The sequence below is a fragment of the Phocoena sinus genome, chromosome 18, assembly GCF_008692025.1.
Source record: "Phocoena sinus isolate mPhoSin1 chromosome 18, mPhoSin1.pri, whole genome shotgun sequence".
NCBI classification, from domain to species: Eukaryota; Metazoa; Chordata; class Mammalia; order Artiodactyla; family Phocoenidae; genus Phocoena; species Phocoena sinus.
In genome coordinates, this window is record NC_045780.1 from 8,496,496 (window position 1) to 8,522,157 (window position 25,662).

The following is a 25,662-nucleotide window of genomic DNA, read 5'->3' on the forward strand; positions in this document are numbered from 1 at the left end:
GTGATAGTTCAGCTAGGAATAGAATTCTAGTTTGACATTTATTCTCCTTCTAGACTTTTGACAATATATTTCACCATGTTGCCTCAAGCATTGCTGTTGAAGAGTCTGGTTGATTTGCTATTTGTGGATTATTTACTTTTTTCTCTGTTTGCTTTTATGGTTTTTTGCTTTGTGTATAGTGTTCTGCAGTTTCACTACATTGTGTGCTTAGTTGTGGGTTTATTTATTTTTTTTATATATATTTTTTAAATTTTATTTTTGGCTGCACACAGGCTTTTCTCTAGTTGAGGCGAGCGGGGGCTACCCTTCGTTGCAATGAGCGGTCTTCTCATTGCAGTGGTTTCTCTTGTTGCAGAGCACAGGCTGTAGGCGCACAGGCTCAGTCGTTGTGGCACACGGGCTTAGTTGCTCCGTGGCATGTGAGATCTTCCCGGACCAGGGCTCGAACCCGTGTCCCCTGCATTGGCAGGCGGATTCTTAACCACTGCACCACCAGGGAAGACCCTGGATTTATTTTTACTTTCTTGTTTGAGATGCATGTTTCTTGAATTGAGGGTTCATATCTTTCATCAGTTCTGGAAAATTCTTAGCCATTAATTATTAGAATATTGCCATTTCTCCACTTTTCCTCTTCTCTTTTTCTGGCATTCATATTAGATGTACATTGGACCTTCTCATGATACATTACATATCTTTTTACCCTTCTTTAATTATTTCTACCTCTCTGTCTCTGGCTACTGCATTCTGAGTAATTTTCTCAGGTCTACTTTCAATTTATTAATCTTATCTTGGGCTTTGTCTAATCTGTTGTTTAATGTGCCCAGTGAGAATTATAATTTTGGTGATAGAATTTTTCATTTCTAGAAGTACTGTTTTAAAATCTATTTAGGTGGGTTTTCTTTTTTTAGGTTTTTTTAGGGGTTTTTTCCTAACGTTCAGCATTTCTTTTTTCTGTCTTTGATCACCTTAAACATACATTTCTGTGTGTGTCCTCTTTTAGGTTAGCCCCAGAGTCTTCACCATCTGGGCCAAATATTATGTTAATTTCTTGGTTTGCAAGTTTCTGCACCTAGCAGGTGATATAAATGTAAGCTCCAAACTCTTGTGAGACTTGAGACTGTGGTTTCACATTCTTGGGGAGGATTTTGTGGTTGTTGTTTTTACCTAGAACCCAGGCAGGGGTCATTGGAATATCTTTTCATCTCCCTGTGCCAGTGCATAGATTTGTCCCTAGTCCACTGTTTCATTGTTTAGGACCAGGGTTTATATAGGTGTCTTATTTCCAGTGTCCCACCTCTCAAGGCTCACAGCTTTGTTGCGTGTCCCCAAGTGGACAACAACATAAAGCCTCCAGCATAACGAGACCAGTGGTCCTCTCCCTGTGTAGCCACTACCTCGCCTCATATCTTTCTGCCTTCCATTTCCCTTTTCCTTTCTTGTGAACTCATTTCTGCCTTTAAAAAAAAAAAATCTTACACTCCATTCAACATTTCCAAGTGTCTGTAGCATGTGAGTTTTTGCCTTATGTTTGTCCATTATCCGGCCAAAGCCCTCTGCACAGTTCTTGGTTTGCCATTCGTGCAGATAAGGGCAGGTGGGTCTTTGCACTGTGAGGTTCCTGTGCAAGCAGACGTTCCCGTGATGAGGTGGGGCGTCCCCAAGGTGAATAAATGGGAGAGTGAGGGGATTGTCACCAAGTCTTCCTCTTCTGATCCTGCCTGATGAGTTTCCCCTAAATACAACCTGTCCCTTTCATTCTCTTATTCAGATCCCTCATATCACACCCTTCTGCTCCTTGATTTAACTCCAGCCTACCTTTCTTCCTCCATGGATCTTTATGAGCCATGTTTCAATTCTGTGCTTGCCGGCCAACGTGTGTACAGCACACTGTCCCCTCTTCCTGGATGCCCCTCATCTCTCCATCCTGCCTATCTTTCAAGGCCCAACTCAAACACCTTTGAAAGGTTTACTTGATTTCTTCCCTGCTGACCCACACAATTATGCAGTTGTGGATATACACACTTGTAAATCTCTATTTTATCTGTACCGCCATATCATTATCTCAAGCAAACTGCCTTCATTAAATAAGAGTATTAGAGTAGACTAGAATAGAAAATATCAGAGAACATTATAGATTTTAAGGGTAGATGTTGTTTTATGGAACTTTCAGTTGTGTGTATATATATCAGACCTTGGTATAAAATGTATATTTTTATGGTATAAAATTTATATTTTAGGGGTGGAGGATACAGACTTTTTGTAAGTTAAAGAAGCACGTTATTAGTCTTTAAGTTCCTACAGGCATTAACTGTGTCTTATCTACACACACACACACACACACACATGTCCCTGTGTCTAGAAAATCTCCTTTATATACAATAGACAGTGTTTTTTGAGTATATGAATGAATGAATAGATAGATGAATGAATGGATGAAAAAAATATTAATAGGGACTTCCCTGGTGGCGCAGTGGTTAAGAATCCATTGCCTGCTAATGCAGGCGACACGGGTTCAAGCCCTGGTCCAGGAAGATCCCACATGGCCGCAGAGCAACTAAGCCCGTGAGCCACAATTACTGAGCTCACATGCCGCAACTGCTGAAGGCTGCATGCCTAGATCCTGTGCTCCAGAACAAGAGAAGCCACCACAATGAGAAGGCTGCGCATTGCAACAGAGTAGCCCCTGCTCGCCGCAACTAGAGAAAGCCTGCACGCAGCAACAAAGACCCAATGCAGCCAAAAAAAAAAAAAAGTATAAAAAAAATAATAATATAGTAGCTCAAAAGGAATGTAGGATCCTGTGTGTTTCTGAGGGTCGTCTTGCCAACCTCTAAACGGATAATAATGGATTTTGTTCTGTCCTTTGTACCCCTCGGCAGATGAATGCCCTACAATCTGCAGAGTACAAGGGACGTTAATTCTCAGCCTTCTGTCTTGGGGCATCTAAGGATACCTCATTATTCATTGATACGGTCACCTGCTCCCACTTCACCGGAGCGGTGTGTGAAGAGGAGAGTCAGGCTGACTCTTAGTGGTCGGACTCAGCCTCAGAATATACGCTCTCATTATCTCTGAGTCTCTCCGGTTATATAGCATCTGTCAGTGGAGTCACAGGCAATTACCTTCTCAATAAACTCTCTTCCAAAAAACAAGGCTCTCCAGCTTTTCGAAATTCAAGAGCTCGCATAATCTTGACTTTGCAGATTTAATGGAAAAGAAGAGAGAAAACAACTTTTCATTCAGCTTGATCTGGATCTGAATCCTGATGCTGCCTCTTTAGTGTCATGGGGCCTTGGGCCAGCTAGTCAGTCTCCCTTGTTTCTCATTTGCAAGAGCCTAGCTCATGGGGTGGGTGAGAGAATTCGAGGTAATGTGTGGAGCTGTGACGCAATTCTTAGCACGTTCTAGGTACTCAGTTTTCACCGCTATCATTGTCCTCATTGTCATCGAGGAATTGGTATCAATAACCTCATCTTCTGGTATGTTTCTCTGTTGGCCAGCCTGGGGCTTCCTCTCTTTGTGTTCATCCAGAAGGAGTGGAAGCTTGAACAGGCTGGTTGGATGCCTGCTGTTGCCATGCCCTGTTATTGTCAGATGGTTGTTCTGATCTCTGCCCTGGCAATGAGAAAGGTAGAGCCAAAGCTGGTTTAAGCAGACCTGGTCTGGATCCTTTAGGGATTTATGCTCTGGGAGGTGACAGAGGCAAACAAAAGTCTACAAGAGAAGGCAGCAGCCCCACTGGCTCACTGTTGTCTCCCGCAAAATACTTACGCGGGTGTAAGTTGTGAGGACCTAGGAAATGAAACCAGGGATTTGAGGCAAGTCCACATAGAATGGTTTTCCAAGGCTTTCCAAGAGGAAATTTCACAGGCCCTTGACGATCAGGGTGTCTTGGAGACAAGTAGGAACATTGTGCCAGGTCGTGCTGGGAAGTCAATGGCCCAAATGTGAAAAGCTGGATTATTCAACTAAGTAAAGCAACTTCAGAACTTTCTTTTTTCTCATTCATATGTTTAAATTTATTGAAAACGTCAGAGAGAGAAATATCTAATTTTCTTAAAGTTAGTCGTCAAATCAAACTGATTTTTCCTTTTTTCCTGTTTTATTGAGCTATAACTGATGTGTAATATTGTATTAGTTTCAGGTATACAACATAATGATTTGATGTATTGTGAAATGATCACCGCAATAAGTTTAATTAACATCCATCACCTCACATGGTTACAAATTTTTTTTTTTTTTTTTTTTTTTTGTGGTACGTGGGCCTCTCACTGTTGTGGCCTCTCCCGTTGCAGAGCACAGGCTCCGGACGCGCAGGCCCAGCGGCCATGGCTCACGGGCCCAGCCGCTCCGCGGCATGTGGGATCTTCCCGGACCGGGGCACGAACCCGTGTCCCCTGCGTCGGCAGGCGGACTCTCAACCACTGCGCCACCAGGGAAGCCCAAATTCTTTTTCTTGTGATGAGAACTTTTAAGATCTCCTATCTTAGTAACTTTCAAATATACAGCATGGTATTGTTAGCTGTTGTCACCATGCTATATGTTCATTCTCAGAACTTACGTTTGTAATAACTGGAAGAGTGTACCTTCAAGAATTTTCAACCACACTACTCAGGCTGCCTGTTTTGTCCACCCTCCTTCCTATAATTTGACCAATACACAAAAAACTTGGTTTTTCATCACAGCCCTGCTACTAGCCTCTGCTTCCAGCAGAGTCACTTAAATGTGATCCATCATTGTTTTTTCTTCTATGAAATGTTCACAGTCAAGCCCAGTTTTAGCTCCAATGTGTATAGCAAATGAAATATAAGCATTAACTCTCCACACCTCTGAGTGAATAAGTCATATCCCACTGAATCCACCTAGGATAAAGCTTCCATTGTCCTTGCGAGGAGCTGCAGTGAAGCTAAACTGGGTACTGGACCAGGGCTTTCATCTGGATCTACAGCCTAACAGCATAAAAGGTCAGCAGGAAGAAGAAGAAATTCTAACTCACCTAAGACTTAGAAAGCAAGTAATGTATTCTCTACTTTAATTGAAACGTGGAGAGAGGAAGAGATCTGCATAGCCTCAAAAGAAGAACACACACCTTTCATCTTGTCCTTTAGCAGAGCCTGTGACTGAGCAGGAGAGCAGAGCTTGCCTTCCTGTAATGTTCCCGCATTTAAAAACATATTTCGGATGAAAGGTGATGTGACAGTGGGAAGATTTCATTATTGGGATTGCTTGAGCTTTGATAGCCCCTGCTCACAAAATAGCTAATGGATGAGATACAGGCAGGAGCTTTCAGATGTTATCCCTGTGTTGAGCTTGGAGCATAGGTGAGGGAGGGGTGACAGATACTCAGTCATAGAGATGCTAACTGGGGGATGCTGGGATGGAGCCTTAACAATCATATAACATGACCTAGCTGGTTTGCTAACATAGGAGACACAAGTCAGGGAATTTCTGTTTTAATATAAGACTGAAAATGAACTAGAAGTAACACAAAATAGTTTCTTGGTGTGTACGAGTTTAAAGAATCCAGGATGCCAATGTCTGTTGCACCCACACCACCAACCTGTAGGGAATGTGTCATGCCTTGAGACCAAGCCTGTAGGGACAGTGGTCACGGCCAGCTGGCACAAACATGGAAAGGCTGAGCAATTAGCTAATTACCGCAAGCTAATGTGGTTCTAGGTTCGCGAAGTACTACTGCCTGTTGACGAACACTTGTTTCTTGGCCCTGCGTCTCAGGCTTTCAGCTCCTCCCCCACCTGAAGTCTCAGGGCTGGCATCAGGACAGCTCTCCAGTTAACCCCAAACTTAAGCTGGACATTGTGCTATAATAGACACAGGTGATCCACCACCAACAAAACAAGTACGGTGAGTGGTTCTAGTTGTTTTAATGAATCTGACTGTGGCTCTCTAAGTAAGCAAAGCCTTTCGTAAGTGAAATACACACTCACTCCAGCCTCCTCTTAGAATTTTAGACCGGATCTGATGAGAGGTAAGAGACTATGGTTGGGATACAGTCTACTTGTAGTTATAAAAGAGCTCTTTTTTTTTTGCCTCTGGCCCATATACAGATTGAACTTTCTGCCGTAGTCTTTTGTTTCATCTCTGCAGGTACCTGAATAGTCTGCTGATGTCTAGATACCAGAAACTATCAGATTCTTTAATCAGGAACTTCTTTAATATTTAAGGAATCTGTGAATTAGGAAATCCTGCTGCACTAATTGAAAGGCAGAATTAGTACCTCTAATTAAATTGGAATCTTTCTATGGTGAATTTCATGAAAACTGTTGTAATTAGTCATGCTTATTAGAGCCTGATAGCCATTCACTAACCTCAGTGTTGGTATTTCAAGGTAGTATTTCATCACACTCAGACTTGCACATTGGTGGGTTTTTTGCACAGTTGTGTATGCACGTCTTCCTATACCACCCAACTGTTACACGTCTGTCACCTAAGGATGTGTAAATAGCAGAAGCAGCAGCTTTAATATCTCTCTGCACTGTGGATTCACGTCAGCTTCCCAAAAGGACAACCAGCTAGGGTTTTTAGCCAAACTTCTCTTTAAATAGAGGTTCCTCTTACTTCAACAGACCTAGTAAGGTAAATCTAGAAAATAGTAAATCTAGAAAATAATTTCTAGATTTAGCTGCCCACTGAGTATAGTGATAGAATCAAAGTAATGCTGTCCTGAAAGGAGACTCAGAAACGGTTCAGGTCAGATAAGGAATATTTATGTTACACTTGACAAAGTACTAGCTTATTTTCCAAATTATAAATTAAAAAATAACTTTAAAAATAGCTATTTCTTAGCAGAGCAGCTCAGCCTGGCACCCCTTACTTAATCTCGTAACACTTTCACCAGAAATCTGAAAACTCACCCTAACCCAGAAAGAAAATAGTATTAATAGCTAAAACCAGACAGAATTGTTGAAAGGTTGCATTTAGCCGCCGAATGAGGTGATCTTTCCAATGAGCTCACAAACTCACTTTTTTCTGTGTACTGTTCAACTTGAAGTTTGTTTTCCTTGTTATGAATGTTCTTGGTTTCATACAGATGAAAAGTTGTTCTTTTGTGACTGTTAAATGGAACTTTTTCGGCCATGAAATGAAATTTAATGCACCATGAGAGTAAAAGTTTCACTGAACCTTATAGCAAATAAAACATATGGAAAGTGTCATGAAGTAATACCAAAAAAAAAAAAAAAAACCCCAAAGGGGTTTTTACTTCAACTTAATAGTATCCAATTCAGTTCATCCATGGGTGAGGCCATAATTTTTATGTCCAGTGACTATGAGAAGATTATCAAAGTTTCTTCTTTTTGAGAGTACAAATCAGGTGAAGATTATTCCTCAAGTTATTTTCAGTCTAGCCTTTTCTGATTATATGCTTCTTCTTTCTATGTATAGAGACATCATTTTTAACACAAAAGATCATTTGAAAATACATCATCATTTTTTAAGTGACAGAAAATACCAATAAAAGTAAATTCAGGGACTTCTCTTGTGGTCCAGTGGTTAAGACTTCGCCTTCCAATGCAGAGGGTGCAGGTTCGATGCCTGGTCAGGGAGCTAAGATCCCACATGCCTCGTGGCCAAAAAAACCAAAAAAAAATAAAACAGAAGCAATATTGTAACGAATTCAATAAAAAGACTAAAAAAAAACGGTCCACATTAAAAAGTAAGTTCATTAATATGACATAATAAGCATTGAAGGCCCATTCCTACAATCACTATGATATAATATCGCTATATTTCCGCACAGCATTTTGCATTTTGACTTTCCTGAAAGTCATTAATACAGTTTTAGGCAGCAGCAATCTTTAGCACTGTAGTCACTTTAACTGGCTAAAATTCCACAGGTCATGCTAACAATAAGAAGACATTTTATTAGGTAATTTTGATGGTCACTTACGTATGTATCTAGTATTTCCGACTTAAACGATTCTTAAAATTCAGCATTCCATATGATGGTATTTCCTGATGCCTTTAGGGGTTTCTACTCAATTCGTAAGTTGTAATCACGGAAGTTTGGTGGAGGTTAGATACTATAATCTTTAAATATTTTGATTGACCTAAAATGTAGGTATTGCTTTTCTTTAATTGAGGTGTGTTCACATACCATGAAATTCATCCTTTAAAATTGTGCAGTTCAGTGAGTATTCACAAAGCTGTACCATTAATTCCAGAATGTTGCCTTTTAATAACACTTCAAAAGAGAGAGTAGGTGAGTAGATTTTCATATTTTTTTTTTCAACTCTTTACCCCCTGGAGTGTTCCTTTTATTTTTACCAGAATACCAAACCTTTTTTTTCTTAAAGTAATTGGGTCATTTCAGTTTTAACTGGGAAATTTTGATTGGCTGCATGACTTTGGGTACGTAATGAATACTATATGATGGTTATCATGAAGACGATGCTGCCTATGAAATTGCCTTTTTTATCTCATGTGTAAAACAAAAATTCAAGATACTTAGGGGCTGTGGAACTTCTACAGGAATGAAAATGCTTAGCCGCGAGTCAAGCCAAATTCCAATTCAGAAATGGCAGCAAGGGCAGCATCCCCCTTCACTCGGCTTCTAGCTGTTGGTTCAGATAACGGCGCTGTGTCACCAAATCCCACCTGAGAAGAGGCTTCTCTGTGGTGCTGAGTGAAGTGGTTTCCATTCTCTAGTGTTGACTACTGACCTGTCAGTAACACCCTGAGAGGCACTTGGCTGGAAAGGCTTGTAGAGTGTGTGTCACATTCCTTTCCATCTAAATAATGCCCCGTATGTACCAGATTGGTCAGTCAGGATGTTCTAATTCCAGAGACTTACAGCCAGCACATTGGGATCAATGTCTTACCCCGTAAGTATCAGCTCTGTGGCTTCATGCATACCCACTTCCCAAGGTTTTCTGGGATTCCCAGTGGTTAGCATAATAAATTGTGAACTTCTCAAAGGCAAAAACTATCATGCTTACGCTCAGGGTGGACAGTGGGAACGAGACAGTGGTTCCCACTGCTAAAAGTAGGTCGTTACTATCAGAATTGCCTCCCCTCCTCCCTTTGGTGTCCAAGAAAATGAAATGCCTTTCAGACAGATTAGGGATTCTTCTTCCCACACATTCAGTGAAAATTTTTACTTTAATCAGTATGCTTAAAGTATACAATACAATAAGCTACAGGGCTTTAAAATCTATGATTTGATGAATTTTGATAAATGCGTACGCTGGTGTCAGCATCACCTCAGTCCAGATACAGAACATTTCCGTCATCCCCAGGAGTTTCCTGTGCCCCTGTGCAGACAGCCCAGGCCACCACCCAGGGCCTCAGGTAACTATTGATCTATATATAGATTAATTCCCATTCTCTAGAATTTTGTATAAACGGAAGCTCTAGTTTGTTTCATTCACCATAATGTATTTAAGGCGCTTCCATTTATTATTTATCAGTAATTCATTCATCTTTATTGCTGAGTAGAATTCCATTTAATGGATATACCACAACGTGTTTCTTTAGTTTCCTTTGAATGGCCTTTGGGTCAAAAAACAGTGTTTTGAGTACAGTTTGAACCAGCACAGGTCTTTTTTTTTCCTATTCTTTTTCAGATTCTTTTCCATTATAGGTTATTATAAGGTATTGAATACAGTTCCCTGTGCTATACAGTAGGTCCTTGTTGTTTATCTCTTATATATATAGTAGTTTGTATCTGCTAATCCCAAACTCCTATTATCCCTCCCCACCCCCTTCCCCTTTTGGTAACCATAAGTTTATTTTCTATGTCTTTGAGTAGCCAGCACAAGTCTTGATTTCCATAGATCATGCTAATAATTATAACAATGTATATTTTGCAGGGTATGTTTTTAAGTTTTATTGGAGCATAGCTGATTTACAATATTGTGTTCATTTCTTCTGTCTGGCAAAGTGACTCAGTTATACATATATTTAAGTTATTTTTGATAGTAGCTTATAGATAGATAGGTAGGTAGGTAGATAGATAGTACTTTCTATAGTAACTTCCAAGTGTGACTGTACTTCAGGCTATGAATTATACAAAGAGGAATAAGACAGATTTTTATAAGAATAACTGCCATTGTTTGGCTTACCTGTCATGTTTCAGACATACTAATTTTCACATTAACCCTAGCAGATAGGTAATAGTTCATGTTTCTCTAGTGCCTGCTGAGTGCCAGGCACTGTTCTTAATACTTGAATAACATCAACTCACCTAATTTTTCACATTAACATCATGAGATATGTACTCTTATACCCCACTTCACATACAAGGAAAAAACTTGTCAAAAGTCACACAGTAAGTGGTGGGGCTGGTACTCAGTGTAGACCACCCATCTCCTGGATCCTTGCTCTTAACCACTACACTCGTGGCCCCCTTCATTTTTAGTCGGAGATGCTGAACCTGGGAGATTTAATAAAACCTTACCAAAGGCGGTGGAGTTAGGGTTAATGTCCTGATTCAAATCCTGATTTGATTGACTCCAAAGTCCAAGCTCTAATCTTCTCGGGAAAGGATGTGTATGTGAGTAACCAGGATGAATTTGGTTACATACACAAGAACTAGAGAATACCAGAAGAGCAACCAAGAGTGAAATCTCTGTCACTTCTTGTAGGAGTGACCAGGGAAAGTGCGGTGGAGTGAATGAACCTTAAGGGACAAGTATGATTTTTTGATGAGAGGTGGTTTGGTTGGGTCTGAGAAGAGTGTGAGTGTGTGTGTGTTAGTGGTGCCAGAAGATAAATCAGAACATGATTGATTTCAAGTCCCCAAGAACATCCCTGGGGAATGTAAACATTTGAGGAGAAAGACCAGCCTATGAAGGACACAGAAAAGGGATGTCTAAAGAAGTCGGAAGAGAAAACGTGGGGGATGGCGTGAGTCAAGTGGAAAGAAGGGAATCATCAATAGTGTTTCATTGCAGCTGAAAGACCAGAAAGAAAAGTACTGAAAGACGTCCACCAGATTTATTGTTTGGAAATTCACTGGGGCTTCTCGGGGGACTATTTTTAGTGGTGACAGGAAAGTCAGATTGCAGATGGTTGAAAAAGGAGTAGGGGAGGAAGGGAAGACAGGAAGTGTAGACCACTCATTGGCGAACTAAGGATGAGAAGTAGGGGAGGAAGGGAAGACAGGAAGTGTAGACCGCTCATTGGCGAGCTAAGGATGAGAAGGGGGTGGAAAGAAAACAGTAGCCAGAGGTGGAAGTGTGGTGAAGGCAGATGCTAAGATGAAAAGCTCTAAGCATGTTGATAGCTGAGAAAAAGAGCCAGGAGTGTGGGGGAGGCTGGCATCTGGGGAGTGGGGAGCTGGGTGACCATGCAGAGTCCCAGAGGAGGCAGGGAAAGATCCATCCACGTGTAAATGTCCACTCAGTGGACATAACGTGCACAACTGGTGTATATATTGGGACAAAAAAATCCAAAATACCAACAAAGAAACAGATGAGTGAAGGTGGCATGTTGCATTTCTCAGTAGCTGCTGTAGTTTTTACAAAAATGCCTGTGGGAGATGCTCTTTTGTTCAGTTAAAATGAAGATTAACTTTGTAGCCAAATTTAATTGAAGTTTCCCCTCCAATGTTCAGATAATAGATTTGTCCTTGGGACTGTTAGATTTGGCAGAGAATTGGCTTCTCTGAAATGTGCAAAGCCAGCTGCAAATAGGACAGGTTCTCTCAAGAGTTTTTAGTTCTTAGAAAAAGCGCCAAAATATTCCTCCAGATTTGAACGTGCCTTCTCATTTCATATCACAGGGTAACAGGCAGCATCTTACTTGCTAATACCTGAACTGATCTGAGATACTCTCCATCACTCTCTTGATCTGGGGATTTTCCCCCAATATTCTGGGTAAGAATCAGCATATATTGTCTTGTTTAAAGAAATCCGTTTGTAACTGAAGAGAATAAAAGGGAAACACAGTGTCATCCGTTTCTATTAGCCCCCTTCTTCCATAGATCTCCAATGGTTTTCTTTTCTTTTCTTTTCTTTTTTTTGCGGTACGTGGGCCTCTCACTGTTGTGGCCTCTCCTGTTGCGGAGCACAGGCTCCGGACGCACAGGCTCAGTGGCCATGGCTCACGGGCCCAGCCACTCTGCGGCATGTGGGATCTTCCCAGACCGAGGCACGAACCCGTGTGCCCTGCATCGGCAGGCGGACTCTCAACCACTGCGCCACCAGGGAAGCCCTCTCCAATGGTTTTAACTAGTGCTCATGAATTCTTATTAGAAACCTAGCCAGGTTGGTGTGAAGTGATGCTCATTTTTACCTGTGGACAAACTGAGGCACCATCAAGGAGGCTGAGTCTTCCGCCAGAAGTTCAGTGATCCCTGCAGGCAAACAAAATGACCGGAGTGTATCTTCAAGATGATTTCAACCCCCAGGTCCCTGATTGACCCTCGTCATGTAGGGAGAGACTTTTGGGGAGAAATGGTCAGTATTCAGAACTGTGACTTCTCAGGCTTATTCCTTAGATCTGTTTCCAAGGTTGAATCACAGTTAGCACAAATAAGATCTGAAGAAAAAAAATATGTGTCAGACATGAAGGTATTTTGAACCTCATTTTTCTTTGGTTCAGCCTGAGGAAGGTGCCTGCTGCTGTGTGCCGATTGTTCTGGATGAAATGCCTTAGTGGCATCTCAACAGTTAAGCCCACGGCTGCTCTGAAGGGTGCAGCTCACTACACATCCTCCCTGTGTTCTGGTGAAGAGGGATCCCAGTTGCAGAAGTTCAGATCTGAAAATTTTTTGTTGACTACTCAGAACAGACATGTGTATTATAAAATTTCACTGCTGATGGTATCAAAATCCTAAGTCAGTGATGCATAAACAAGTTCTTATAATCAAAAACACTAGTTTCAAGACTTGAGAAGTTTGGTGTTTTTTTCTTTTTTAAACTTGGTTGCTTTTATAGCATCCCACCATTAAATTAAAAGGTTTCCTCTAAATTACATATTAAGAATTAAAGTCACTGTAGTCATGTTAGATTTTTTTTTAAGAGAGAGGGACAATTACCCTTTATGTTTCTTTCCTACTTTCTGTAATACAGCTTTCTAGTTACACTTGGAAGCTTCCAGGAAGGTAAAATTAAAGCTTTAATTAACGTTAGTGGGAGTATGCGTTGCCCCAGGAAAAGAGGTGGAACTTAGTTTCAGCTCCTGAACATTATGAAAGAGGTTACACATTTTAATCTTTCTAGTCCCAATAATAATGGTATTAAAAGGAATTTTAATAGTAGTAATGACTCAATTATTGAGTACTCTGTGTCATTCATCTTTCGGTTCTATGAGATAGGTTGGCATTATGTATCCTTATGTTACCTAAAAGTTAACTGAAGCTTAGAGAGGTTAAGTAAGGTCCAATAAGGGACCTAGGAGTCAAAGTCAACTCTCTCAGGTTCCAAAGTCCATGCACTGAACTGTTATATAATAATTAAAAGATGTTAAAATAGTATCTCATAAGCAAGGCTGGTGGCATAGTTAACAAATTGAATAAGCTCATATTAACTCTAGTGACATTGCTGGGTGACGTGTTTATTGAAATATCTCTGAGGACAGTAATACTGGGGTCGTTTGAGATTAGTGAAGTCCTACCTGTGTGGGGCACATTGTGGATTTTTTTAGGCCACACAAACTTCAGAGGTAGAAAGTGATTTATTAAATAAGCCCCTTGTATTCCCCAAATAAAACACCTTTTGATACAGAAGAGTCTCTCTAGACTTGTCTCACTGCCATGTCCTGCTGTACTATGGCCATCTTTTCTCTTACAGATTACAGAGAAACCCAGTGCGAAACAACTATAAAGTGAAAATGTAGCTAGTATGCACTGAAATTGTTCGAAAATTGAGGTAGAAGTCAAAGGCCTTTTTAGGTAGGTATGGGCACAAAGAGCTCTTAGAGTTTGTATTTTCTTAAGGGAGGGAGAGGTTGGAATGTCCCGAGGTTTGAGAAGCACAAACAGGGACCTTTCTCTTTTCCTATGGAAATGCTTGAAACCCCTACAGGTTTCTTCGTGACAGGAGAAAATTCCTGTTGGATGGGTTGGGACAGTAGTGCTCTTTGATTCAGGGGAAGAAAAGCGCACAGTGCAGACTGAGAAGGGCAGCTTGCTCCTCACACAGCAGGCGAGATGCTCGCCACCCAGATCCTGCCAGGAAATATGAAGAAATGGGGTGGGGTTGGGTTCCTTCTGCAGCTCCAGCAGGAAAAGATAAAGAGTTGTGTAAGTACTATAGAAATCAGTTTTAAGTGACTTATGCCATCTTGGAAATTGAGACATTATAAAAAATTTTTTTCATGGTGACACAAATGATACATCATTTCCCCTGTTTTTAGTTTTTGTTTGTTTTTTTGTTTATGGAGAATTTCAAACATGTACTAAAGTGGGAAGACCGTGTAATGAACACAGTGACCATCAAAAGCAGTTATCAACTCATGGCCAATTTGTTACGCTCCCAGCTCCTCTCCTCAGTAGTATTTGAAGCAAATGCTAGAAACCATATCATTTAATCTCTAAGTATTTCAGCATGTATCTCCAAAAGATAAACATTCTTTTTTAAACAAAGACCATTATCACACCTAAAAAATTATAATAATCCCGTAACATCATCAAATATCTAATGTGTTCAAGTCACCAATGGTTTCATGAATGTCATACTTCCTCTTAACAGATTATTTGAATCCAGCCCCAGATCAGATCCACATAGTGCAATAGCCTTTAAAACAAAAATCAATAGGCTCCACCTCCATTTCTTTACTCTTTGCAACTTTTTATTGAAAAAATATCTTTTTTTACTTCAGTTTCCTTCAGTCGGGGTCTTGCTGATTGCATCCCTGTGGCTTAGTGTAACATATTCCTCTTACTCTTTCCTAACTCTTGTATTTCCTGAAAATTGGAAATTATATCTAAAGGCTTGGTTAGTTACAGGGTTTTTTTTTTTTTTCTGTTTGTTTTTATCAAAACTATTTCATAGTGTTTGCTTCCATCAGGAGGGGCTTAATGTCTATTTTGTTCTCTTTGGGCTGTTAGCAACCCCTGATGTTCAATGCCAAGTCTCACGATGTTTTTGGTCTGCCCATCTCTTCTGTTCACTGTCACTCAGTGAGCCAGGGCTTCTGGGCAAGGTCGAGTCACAGGCTGAGGTCTTCTAGCTTTGGACCACTAAGAATTTTGGGGGATCCATGACCCCAAAGTTTTGTTTTATTAGAATGATTTTTGAAAAACAAACATCATTCAATTAGTGAACCTCTAGTAAATAAGTAAATCTGTACTAAAATACAGAACAAAGACAAATTTTAAAACTATACAACGCACACTGTTCTTATTGGACAAGTGAGACCATTATTTTGAGCCTCCTCTGTCATAGTCTGTTTCTACTTGTTCTTTAAGTATCCATTGCTTACTCTGTGTTAATTTCATTTTACTACTTATTTAATGCTTTTTGAGACCCATGATGTCTTGAATGTGCAGACCTTGGATTCTTGCAGACTTTAGATTCCATGCGCTGATCTCCTGCAGGAGAACCTCAAGCAAAACCAGGCCTCTGCAGATCTCTTTTCTCAAGGGGGCATGAGCCTGATTGCTCTGCCTTGTTTTCAGATGGCTCTCTCCTGAGCTTCAGCAAGTTTGCTTCTCTCCTCTTTTTCAGTCTCCCCTCCTTCCCTCCCTTCCTTCCTTCCTTCCTTCTCCCTTTTCTCTTTACTTTTTAGCCAGCGCAATACTGTCTTCCCCTGGTCTAGTTTTTAACCTCTTGACGCTGATAAAATGTATGTGGATGCACAGCTAATCTTGGGAATGTTAAAATGTGAACTTGATTCTCTGTGCCCAAAGCTACCTTTCCAAATGCATAGGGATATATTCATTTAATAAACCCTAATAATAAGTTTCAACTCTGTACTAGGAGTGTAGGGAGACAGACAAGTTACAACACAGTGGAAATGCTGACAGGAAGAGATGCAAAGTGCCGTGTGACAAGGAACAGATGACTCTGCCTGGGAATAGTGGGGAATGGCTTAATCTTGGAAGTGACATTTAAACTAAGTCTTCAAAGAATATGATTAAGACAGCATATTTGTGTAAGAACCGTTCAGGAGAACTTAGTGTAAAAGTATGTTGTTTTACTGGGACATGGAATTCAAGTAATTAGCTAATGGACTTGACTTTTGAGTATAGCAACAACATACCATATTAACTTTGTCTTGCTAGACACAGTGAGACTTGCCATAGGCTATTTGCTTCATATGTATGCAAATACGTGAGCATAAAATATCATATTTATCACCATTCCCACCCAGATAGTAGTGGGGAAAAAATGACTTTTAGGCATGGGACGTTCCAGGATGTGGGTGGACAGAGTCACCTTCCATCCCCCACTGTGATAGGATCTCATCTTTTAGGATGAAAGGATGGCAGATTCCCAAGGTAAGGACTGCTGAGTAATTGCAGGGGTCTACAGATCCACATGTGTCTCAGCCATTTAGGTTTTTTTTTTTTTTTAAGGCCACACCATGCAGCGTGTGGGATCTTAGTTCCCTGATCAGGGATCAAACCCATGCCCCCTGCGTTGGGAGCACAGAGTCTTAACCGCTGGACCTCCAGGGAAGTCCCAGCCATTAGCATTTGACTGAATACATTATAGTTTCCCATGTAGATGTAGCCCCACTTTCCTAATGTATATAAAATAAGTATTGCTGTTATAGTACAAAACCATTTAGAAGTATCATTGAAATCATAGTTTTAGCTCTGTCATTATGTATGGTTTTAAACAGCAAGATAGAATTACTACCTTGTATGTTTGGGGTATAAGTCTATGCTTGATGGTTAAGAATTCCTTGAAAATTTTTGACATTAAAATGGGTCCTTATAATAGAGTGGTGAAGGTTAGACAACATTGTAAATGCACTTAGTGTCGCAGAATTGTACACATAAAAATCGTATAAATGGTCAATCTTGCATCATATGTATTTTGCCACAATGAAAAAGTATATTAAAAAATTCCTTTAACTTATAGCAAAACACACATATGCCGATAAGAGGATCTCATAGTTGAAGAAACTGGACGTCATTAGCCTACAGCTTTGATTAATTTGGCAAATGTTTAACCGTTACCAAGCAGAGCCCTGCCCTGTAACTTTAAGTGCTTGGGAAAAATAGAGGGGACTGCATTTCTGCAGCTTATAGTCTACTGGGGGTGTCAGTCAGCTCATCACCCTTGGTAAGTGCTATAAAAGGAAAAGTATAATATACTTTGAAGAGGCAATGTTTATTAGCCCTTAAGAAGGCAGCATTCTTTTTATTTTAGGTGAATATGCATTTTGAAGCTGTGTATTTTGCAAATGAGAGCAATTAATTCATATGGTTCCTGGTAAAGCTTTAGATACCCAGACTGAGCCGATCTCTTCAAGAACAGAGACTCTATGGGGTGGGGTGGGGCTCGCATCCACCTTAGGGTATATGTCACCTTTTCAGTGGAGAGGAATGGAGAACCGAGTCAGGGAAAGGATCTTTGGGATCAGCAAAATGTAAATGGAATCTTTCTGGGACATCATCATCAGCTAAAGTAAAACACTATTTTTTTTTAACGTCTTTATTGGAGTATAATTGCTTTACAGTGGTGTGTTAGTTTCTGCTTTATAACAAAGTGAATCAGCTATACATATACATTTATCCCCACATCCCCTCCCTCTTGCGTCTCCCTCCCACCCTCCCTATCCCACCCCTCTAGGTGGTCACAAAGCACCAAGTGATCTCCCTGTGCTATGCGGCGGCTTCCCACTAACTATCTGTTTTGCATTTGATAGTGTATATATGTCCGTGACACTCTCTCACATCGTCCCAGCTTAACCTTTCCCCTCCTTGTGTCCTCAAGTCCATTCTCTACGTCTGCATCTTTATTCCTGTCCTGCCCCTAGGTTCTTCAGAAACTTTTTTTTTTCTTTTAGATTCCATATATACGTGTTAGCATATGCTATTTGTTTTTCTCTTTCTGACTTACTTCACTCTGTATGACAATCTCTAGGTCCATCCACCTCACTACAAATAACTCAATTTCGTTTCTTTTTATGGCTGAGTAATATTCCGTTGTACATACGTGCCACATCTTCTTTACCCATTCATCTGTCAGTGGACACTTAGGTTGCTTCCATGACCTGGCTATTGTAAATAGTGCTGCAGTGAACACTGTGGTACGTGTCTCTTTTTGAATTACGGTTTTCTCAGGGTATATGCCCAGTAGTGGGATTGCTGGGTTGCATGTTAGTTCTATTTTTTAGTTTTTTAAGGAACCTCCCTACTGTTCTCCATAGTGGCTGTATCAATTTACATTCCTACCAACAGTGCAAGAGGGTTCTCTTTTCTCCGCATCCTCTCCAGCATTTATTGTTTGTAGATTTTTTGATGATGGCCATTCTGACTGCTGTGAGGTGATACCTCATTTGTAGTTTTGATTTGCATTTCTCTAATGATTAGTGATGTTGAGCATCCTTTCATGTGTTTGTTGGCAATCTGTATGTCTTCTTTGGAGAAATGTCTATTTAGGTCTTCTGCCCATTTTGGGAGTGGGTCGTTTGTTCTTTTGATATTGAGCTGCCTGAGCTGCCTGAGCTGCCTGTATATTTTGGAGATTAATCCTTTGTCAGTTGCTTCATTTGCAAATATTTTGTCCCATTCTGAGGGTTGTCTTTTGGTCTTGTTTATGGTTTCCTTTGCTGTGCAAAAGCTTTGAAGTTTCGTTAGGTCCCATTTGTTTATTTTTGGTTTTATTTCCATTTCTCTAGGAGGTGGGTCAAAAAGGATCTTGCTGTGATTTATATCATAGTGTACTGCTTATGTTTTCCTCTAAGAGTTTTATAGTGTCTAACCTTACATTTAGGTCTTTAATCGATTTTGAGTTTATTTTTGTGTATGGTGTTAGGGAGTGTTCTAATTTCATTCTTTTACATGTAGCTGTCCAGTTTTCCCAGCACCACTTATTGAAGAGGCTGTCTTTTCTCCATTGTATATGCTTGCCTCCTTTATCAAAGATAAGTTGACCATATGTGCATGAGTCTGTCTGTGCTTTCTATCCTGATCCATTGATCTATATTTGTGTTTTTGTGCCAGTACCATACTGTCTTGATTACTGTAGCTTTGTAGTATAGTCTGAAGTCGGGGAGCCTGAATCCTCCAGCTCCGTTTTTCTTTCTCAAGATTGCTTTAGCTTATCAGGGTCTTTTGTGTTTCCATACAAATTGTGAACTTTTGTGTTGTAGTTCTGTGAAAAATGCCATTGGTAGTTTTATAGGGATTGCACTGAATCTGTAGATTGCTTTAGGTAGTATAGTCATTTTCACAATGTTTATTCTTCCAATCCAAGAACATGGTATATCTCCCCATCTGTTTGTACCATTTTTTTTTTTTTTTTTTTTTTTTTTTTTTTTTTTTTTGCGGTACGCGGGCCTCTCACAGCTGTGGCCTCTCCCGTTGCGGAGCACAGGCCCCGGACGGGCAGGCCCAGCGGCCATGGCTCACGGGCCCAGCCGCTCCGCGGCATGTGGGATCCTCCGGGACCGGGGCACGAGCCCGCGTCCCCTGCATCGGCAGGCGGACTCTCAACCACTGCGCCACCAGGGAAGCCCTGTACCATTTTTAATCTCTTTCATGAGTGTCATAGTTTTCTGCATACAGGTCTTTTGTCTCCTTAGGTAGGTTTATTCCTAGGTATTTTATTCTTTTTGTTGCAGTGGTAAATGGGAGTGTTTCCTTAATTTCTCTTTTAGTTTTTTCATCATTAGTGTATTGGAATGCAAGAGATTTCTGTGCATTAATTTTGTATCCTGCTACTTTCCAAATTCACTGATTAGCTCTAGTAGTTTTCTGGTAGCATCTTTAGGATTCTCTATGTATAGTATCATCTCATCTACAAACAGTGACAGTTTTACCTCTTCTTTTCCGACTTGGATTCCTTTTATTTCTTTTTCTTCTCTGATTGCTGTGGCTAAAACCTCCAAAACTATATGGAATAATAGTGGTGAGAGTGGGCAACCTTGTCTTGTTCCTGATCTTAGTGGAAATGGTTTCAGTTTTCACCATTGAGAACGATGTTGGCTGTGGGTTTGTCATATATGGCCTTTATTATGTTGAGGTAAGTTCCCTCTGTGCCCATTTTCTGTAGGGTTTTTATCATAAATGAGTTGAATTTTGTCAAAAGCTTTTTCTGCATCTATTGAGATGATCATATAATTTTTCTCCTTCAACTTGTTAATATGGTTTATCACATTGATTGATTTGCCTATACTGAAGAATCCTTGCATTCTTGGGATAAACCCCACTTGATCATGGTGTATGATCCTTTTAGTGTGCTGTTAGATTCTGTTTGCTAGTATTTTGTTGAGGATTTTTGCATCTATGCTCATCAGTGATATTGGCCTGTAGTTTTCTTTCTTTGTGACATCTTTGTCTGGTTTTGGTATGGGGGCAATGGTGCCCTCGTAGAATGAGTTTGGGAGTGTTCCTCTCTCTGCTGTATTTTGGAAGAGTTTGAGAAGGATAGGTGTTAGCTCTTCTGTCAGTGTTTGATAGAATTCACCTGTGAAGCTGTCTGGTCCTGGGCTTTTGTTTGTTGGAAGGTTTTTAATCACAGTTTCAATTTCAGTGCTTGTGATTGGTCTGTTTATATTTTCTATTTCTCCCTGGTTCAGTCTTGGAAGGTTGTGCTTTTCTAAGAATTTGTCCATTTCTTCCAGGTTGTCCATTTTATTGGCATAGAGTTGCTTGTAGTAGTCTCTCATGATCCTTTGTATTTCTGCAGTGTCAGTTGTTATGTCTCCTTTTTCCATTTCTAATTCTATTAATTTGAGTCTTCTCCCTTTTTTTTCTTGATGAGTCTGGCTAATGGTTTATCAGTTTTGTTTATGTTCTCAAAGAACCAGCTTTTAATTTTATTGATCCTTGCTATCCTTTCCTTCATGTCTTTTTCATATATTTCTGATCTGATTTTTATGATTTCTTTCATTCTGCTAACGTTGGGGGTTTTTTTGTTCTTCTTTCTCTTATTGCTTTAGGTGTAAGGTTAGGTTGTTTATCTGAGTTGTTTCTTGTTTCTTGAGGTAGGATTGTATTGCTTTAAACTTCCTTCTTAGAACTGCTTTGGCTGTATCCCATAGGTTTTGGGTTGCTGTGTTTCATTGTCATTTGTTTCTAGGTATTTTTTGATTTCCGCTTTGATTTCTTCAGTGATCTCTTGGTTACTTAGTAGCATATTGTTTAGCCTCCATGTGTTTGTATTTTTTGCAGATTTTTCCCTATAATTGATATCTAATCTCATAGCACTGTGGTCAGAAAAGATACTTGATATGACTTCAGTTTTCTTAAATTTACCAAGGCTTGATTTGTGACCCATGATATGATCTGTCCTGGAGAATGTTCCCATGAGCACTTGAGAAGAATGTGTATTCTGTTGTTTTTGGCTGGAATGTCCTGTAAATGTCCTATAAATATCAATTAAGTCCATCTTGTTTAATGTATCATTTAAAGCTTGTGTTTCCTTATTTATTTTAATTTTGGATGATCTGTCCATTGGTGAAAATAGGGTGTTAAAGTCACCTACTATGATTGTGTTACTGTCGATTTCCCCTTTTATGGCTGTTAGCATTTGCTTTATGTATTGAGGTGCTCTTATGTTGGGTGCATAAGTATTTACAGTTGTTATATCTTCTTCTTGGATCGATCCCATGATCATTATGTATGTCCTTCTTTGTCTCTTGTAATAGTCTTTATTTTAAAGTCTATTTTGTCTGATATGAGAATTGCTACTCCAGCTTTCTTTTGATTTCCATTTGCATGGAATATCTTTTTCCATCCCCTCACTTTCAGTCTGCATGTATCCCTAGGTCTGAAGTGGGTCTCTTGTAGACAGCATACACATGGGTCTAGTTTTTGTATCCATTCAGCCAGTCTGTGTCTTTTGGTTGGGGCATTTAATCCATTTACATTTAAGATAATTATCAATATGTATGTTCCTATTACTGTTGTCTTAATTTGGGGGGGTTGTTATTGTAGGTCTTTTCCTTCTCTTGTGTTTCCTGCCTAGAGAAGTTCCTTTAGCATTTGTTGTAAAGCTGGTTTGGTGGTGCTGAATTCTCTTAGCTTTTGGTTGTTTGTAAAGGTTTTAATTTCTCTGTGGAATCTGAATGAGATCCTTGCTGGGTAGAGTAACCTTGGTTGTAGGTTTTTCCCTTTCATCACTTTAAATATGTCCTGCCACTCCCTTCTGGCTTGCAGAGTTTCTGCTGAAACATTGGCTCTTAACCTTATGGGGATTCCCTTGTATGTTATTTGTTGTTTTTCCCTTGCTGCTTTTAATATTTTTTCTTTGAATCTAATTTTTGATAGTTTGATTAATACGTGTCTTGGCGTGTTTCTCCTTGGTTTTTTCCTGTATAGGACTCTGTGCTTCCTGGACTTGATAGACTATGTCCTTTTCCATATTAGGGAAGTTTTCAACTATAATCTCTTCAAATATTTTCTCAGTCCCTTTCTTTTTCTCTTCTTCTGGCACCCCTATAATTCGAATGTTGGTGCATTTAATGTTGTCTCAAAGTTCTCTGAGACTGTCCTCAATTCTTTTCATTCTTTTTTCTTTATTCTGCTCTGCAGTAGTTATTTCCACTGTTTTATCTTCCAGGTCACTTATCCATTCTTCTGACTCAGTTATTCTGCTATTGATCCCTTCTAGAGAATTTTTAATTTCATTTATTGTGTTGTTCATCATTGTTTGTTTGCTCTTTAGTTCTTCTAGGTCCTTGTTACACATTTCTTGTATTTTCTCCATTCTATTTCCAAGATTTTGGATCATCTTTACTGTCATTACTCTGAATTCTTTTTCAAGTAGACTGCCTGTTTCCTCTTCACTTGTTTGGTCTGGTAGGTTTATCCCTTGCTCCTTCATCTGCTGTGTATTTTCTCTGTGTTCTCATTTTGCTTAACTTACTGCATTTGGGGTCTCCCTTTTGCTGGCTGCAGGTTCGTAGTTCCCATTGTTTTTGGTGTCTGTCCCCAGTGGCTAAGGTTGGTTCTGTGGGTTGTGTAGGCTTCCTGGTGGAGGGGACTGGTGTCTGCGTTCTGGTGGATGAGGCTGAAACTTGTCTTTGTGGTGGTCAGGATGACGTCCGCTGGTATGTTTTGGGGTGTCTGTGAACTTACTATGGTTTTAGGCAGCCTCTCTGCTAATGGGTGGGGTTGTGCTCCTGTCTTGCTAATTATTTGGCATGGGGTGTCTGGCACTGTAGCTTGCTGGTCGTTGAGTGAAGCTGGGTCTTAGCGTTGAGATGGAGATCTCTGGGAGAGCTTTCACCGTTTGATGTTACGTGGTGCCAGGAGGTCTCTGGTGGACCAATGTCCTGAACTCGGCCTGATATCCAGCGAGAGCATCAAGACCCTGTCAGCCACACAGCTCCAAACTCCGGAACTCCACTCTCCAGAGGCCCTCCTCTGGACGCGCTTCCTCTCCCCTTCCGTGCAGGTCGAAAGCACTATTTTTTGATGTGTAACTTTTTGCGCGGTTTCTAATCCTAAGTCAAATTTGGGTCAATATTAACTTCCAAAAAAAGAGAAAGATACAGGTAAGGCTAAATAGTTACAAAATGCCCTCCTGAAAAGTCAGTTAAGGCTTCCTAATGTAAACGAAGAAATAATCATTAGGAAAATTTACTTCTGTAGACCTTTGTCACTTCCCAGATGGTTTTTGCAGAGATTTGGATGTGTCGCAGGCCAAAATATCATGCTCAGAGATCACCGATTATACCTAGTAAGTGTGTAATTGTAGGTTGTCCATCCTTCAGAGTAACAATTATACCCTATTTTGTTTCTAAATCTTAGGACCTGGAATAGTGTATCACTTTCAACTTTTTATTATCTATCAAGTCCCAAGATAGGTAGTGAAATTTCAAACAAATTCCCTAGGTTTTATTATGTGGTTTCCTTTGAAAACACAGGATCACTTATAGCATCAGGTTTGAATGTCTTGGTCAAATGTGTGAAGATGAATAGTAAAAATCCTGGTGGTGATGATCAAACGCTATACTTTAAGGTTTGAATAGTAAGGAAGAGTTTCTCATATATTTGAAAACTGGCGTCTCTTCATCCCATAAAGGGAGAAATAGATGAGAACAATTTTAATAATAATGACATTTCTTTTGTAATATTTAAAAGCCTCTAGTAATTTTTCTCGCCTGTGTTTCTTTCTAGGAAAAGCCATTGACAAAATCTCTACAACGTGGAGAAGACCCCCAGTTTGATCAAGTATGTAATATATATTAGATACTGCTTTTTATTTGTTTGAAGATGTACAAAGGCAAGGGCTGAATGCTCACTATGGTGTATTGATGAACTTCGTCAAAGAGGATACAGGAGTGTGATCTTAGGAACTGTGTCCTGCAGCTTTGACAGTGACAGCTTGTAGTAGATGTTTAGTAAATGTCTGTTGGTTTGAATTGGAAAGAACTGAAGTGTTGAAATAATATGAGGAGGTCATCAGTCTTTGGTTACCAGAAAAGATAAAGGAATTTCCATTCAAAACCTTGTTGAGATTCTTCTGAAAAAACGGTACCATATGACGATCAGATCTCTGCCCTAGAGCTTTCTTATATTTTAACCAGCGTTTTGTTGAATGCCAGCTATATGCTTGACACAGCACTAGGCTCTGGTGATACAAAATCTAGGACCAATTTTAGCAATCCTGTGAGAGAGACAGACCACCTAAGCAATAATTATAAAACAGTATAGTAACTTAGATTCTAATAAAGTGATACATGAACAAAACAGTTTTAGACAGAATAAATACAAAGAAGGTCCTTTGAAAATAGATCAGGACTAGTAAAAGGACTTCCAACTCTAAACAGCAGGTAATAAACATAGGAAACTAGAATCTTATCAATCCTGGTTGAGTCACTTCAGGAGGGCTTTAGGTGTGTTTAGAATGGTGGATAACAGGACATCAGAGGAGGTCGGAAATGTGTTTGTGGTGTTTCCTAAACGTCTGCATTTAATGACAAAGAGGACAGCATGTTCTTCTTTACAAAACTCATTTGGTGCCAGTAGCAGAGGCAAAATCCCACGGGATGCACCATGGCCTGATCTAATACAGTGGGATTTTTATATTGTCTTATGGAGAACACGCAGAGAGTACGCTTTCTGCAGTGCTTTGAAATTGCCTTTAATGTGGAATCAAGAGAAAATGCTTTGGCTGTTAAAGTTCAGACTTGTTCGATCCAGAAATGTTAAGGCCTGACTATAGAGACAGAATCCTCCATTTTCTATTTTATAAACTGTTGGCTGAGGGAGACCTCACAAGTTTGCTGTCACGGCAGGTCTTGGAAGGCTGGTGCGGCCCTGGCTTTGCGCTCTGTTGCTGGCAGAGCTGGCTGTTCTCTGGAACGCTGGTGGAATGGAGTATGGACTTCGTCTCTCTGTGCCATGGAGCTGACTTCTCTCCTCATATTATCCTTAGTTGCTGTTACCTGGTCCCACTTGGGAGGTCAGGGACCTGGGGTGAATGTTTGGGGTCGTTATTTTCGAAATGTGGCAAGTGTGGCTCTTTCCGTTCTCCTTAAGAATATAAATATTATCTGTCTTCCATAATTTTTCACTCTATTTTATTTTCTTTGTCTCTTTCCTCTTAGATTATCACTGTCCTTCCCTCA

At 40.0% G+C, this 25,662-nt stretch overlaps 1 protein-coding gene across 5 annotated transcripts in view; it reads left to right on the forward strand.

Moving 5' to 3' along the window:
* The window catches only part of FRY (FRY microtubule binding protein), a 423,367-nt gene that overhangs the window by 218,161 nt on the left and 179,544 nt on the right, over nucleotides 1–25,662 (forward strand). For all 5 annotated transcript variants that reach the window (XM_032611303.1, XM_032611301.1, XM_032611304.1 and 2 more), the window contains one exon: nucleotides 24,209–24,262. In XM_032611303.1, coding sequence (XP_032467194.1) covers nucleotides 24,209–24,262 — 54 coding nt within the window. The remainder of the gene's footprint in view (nucleotides 1–24,208; nucleotides 24,263–25,662) is intronic.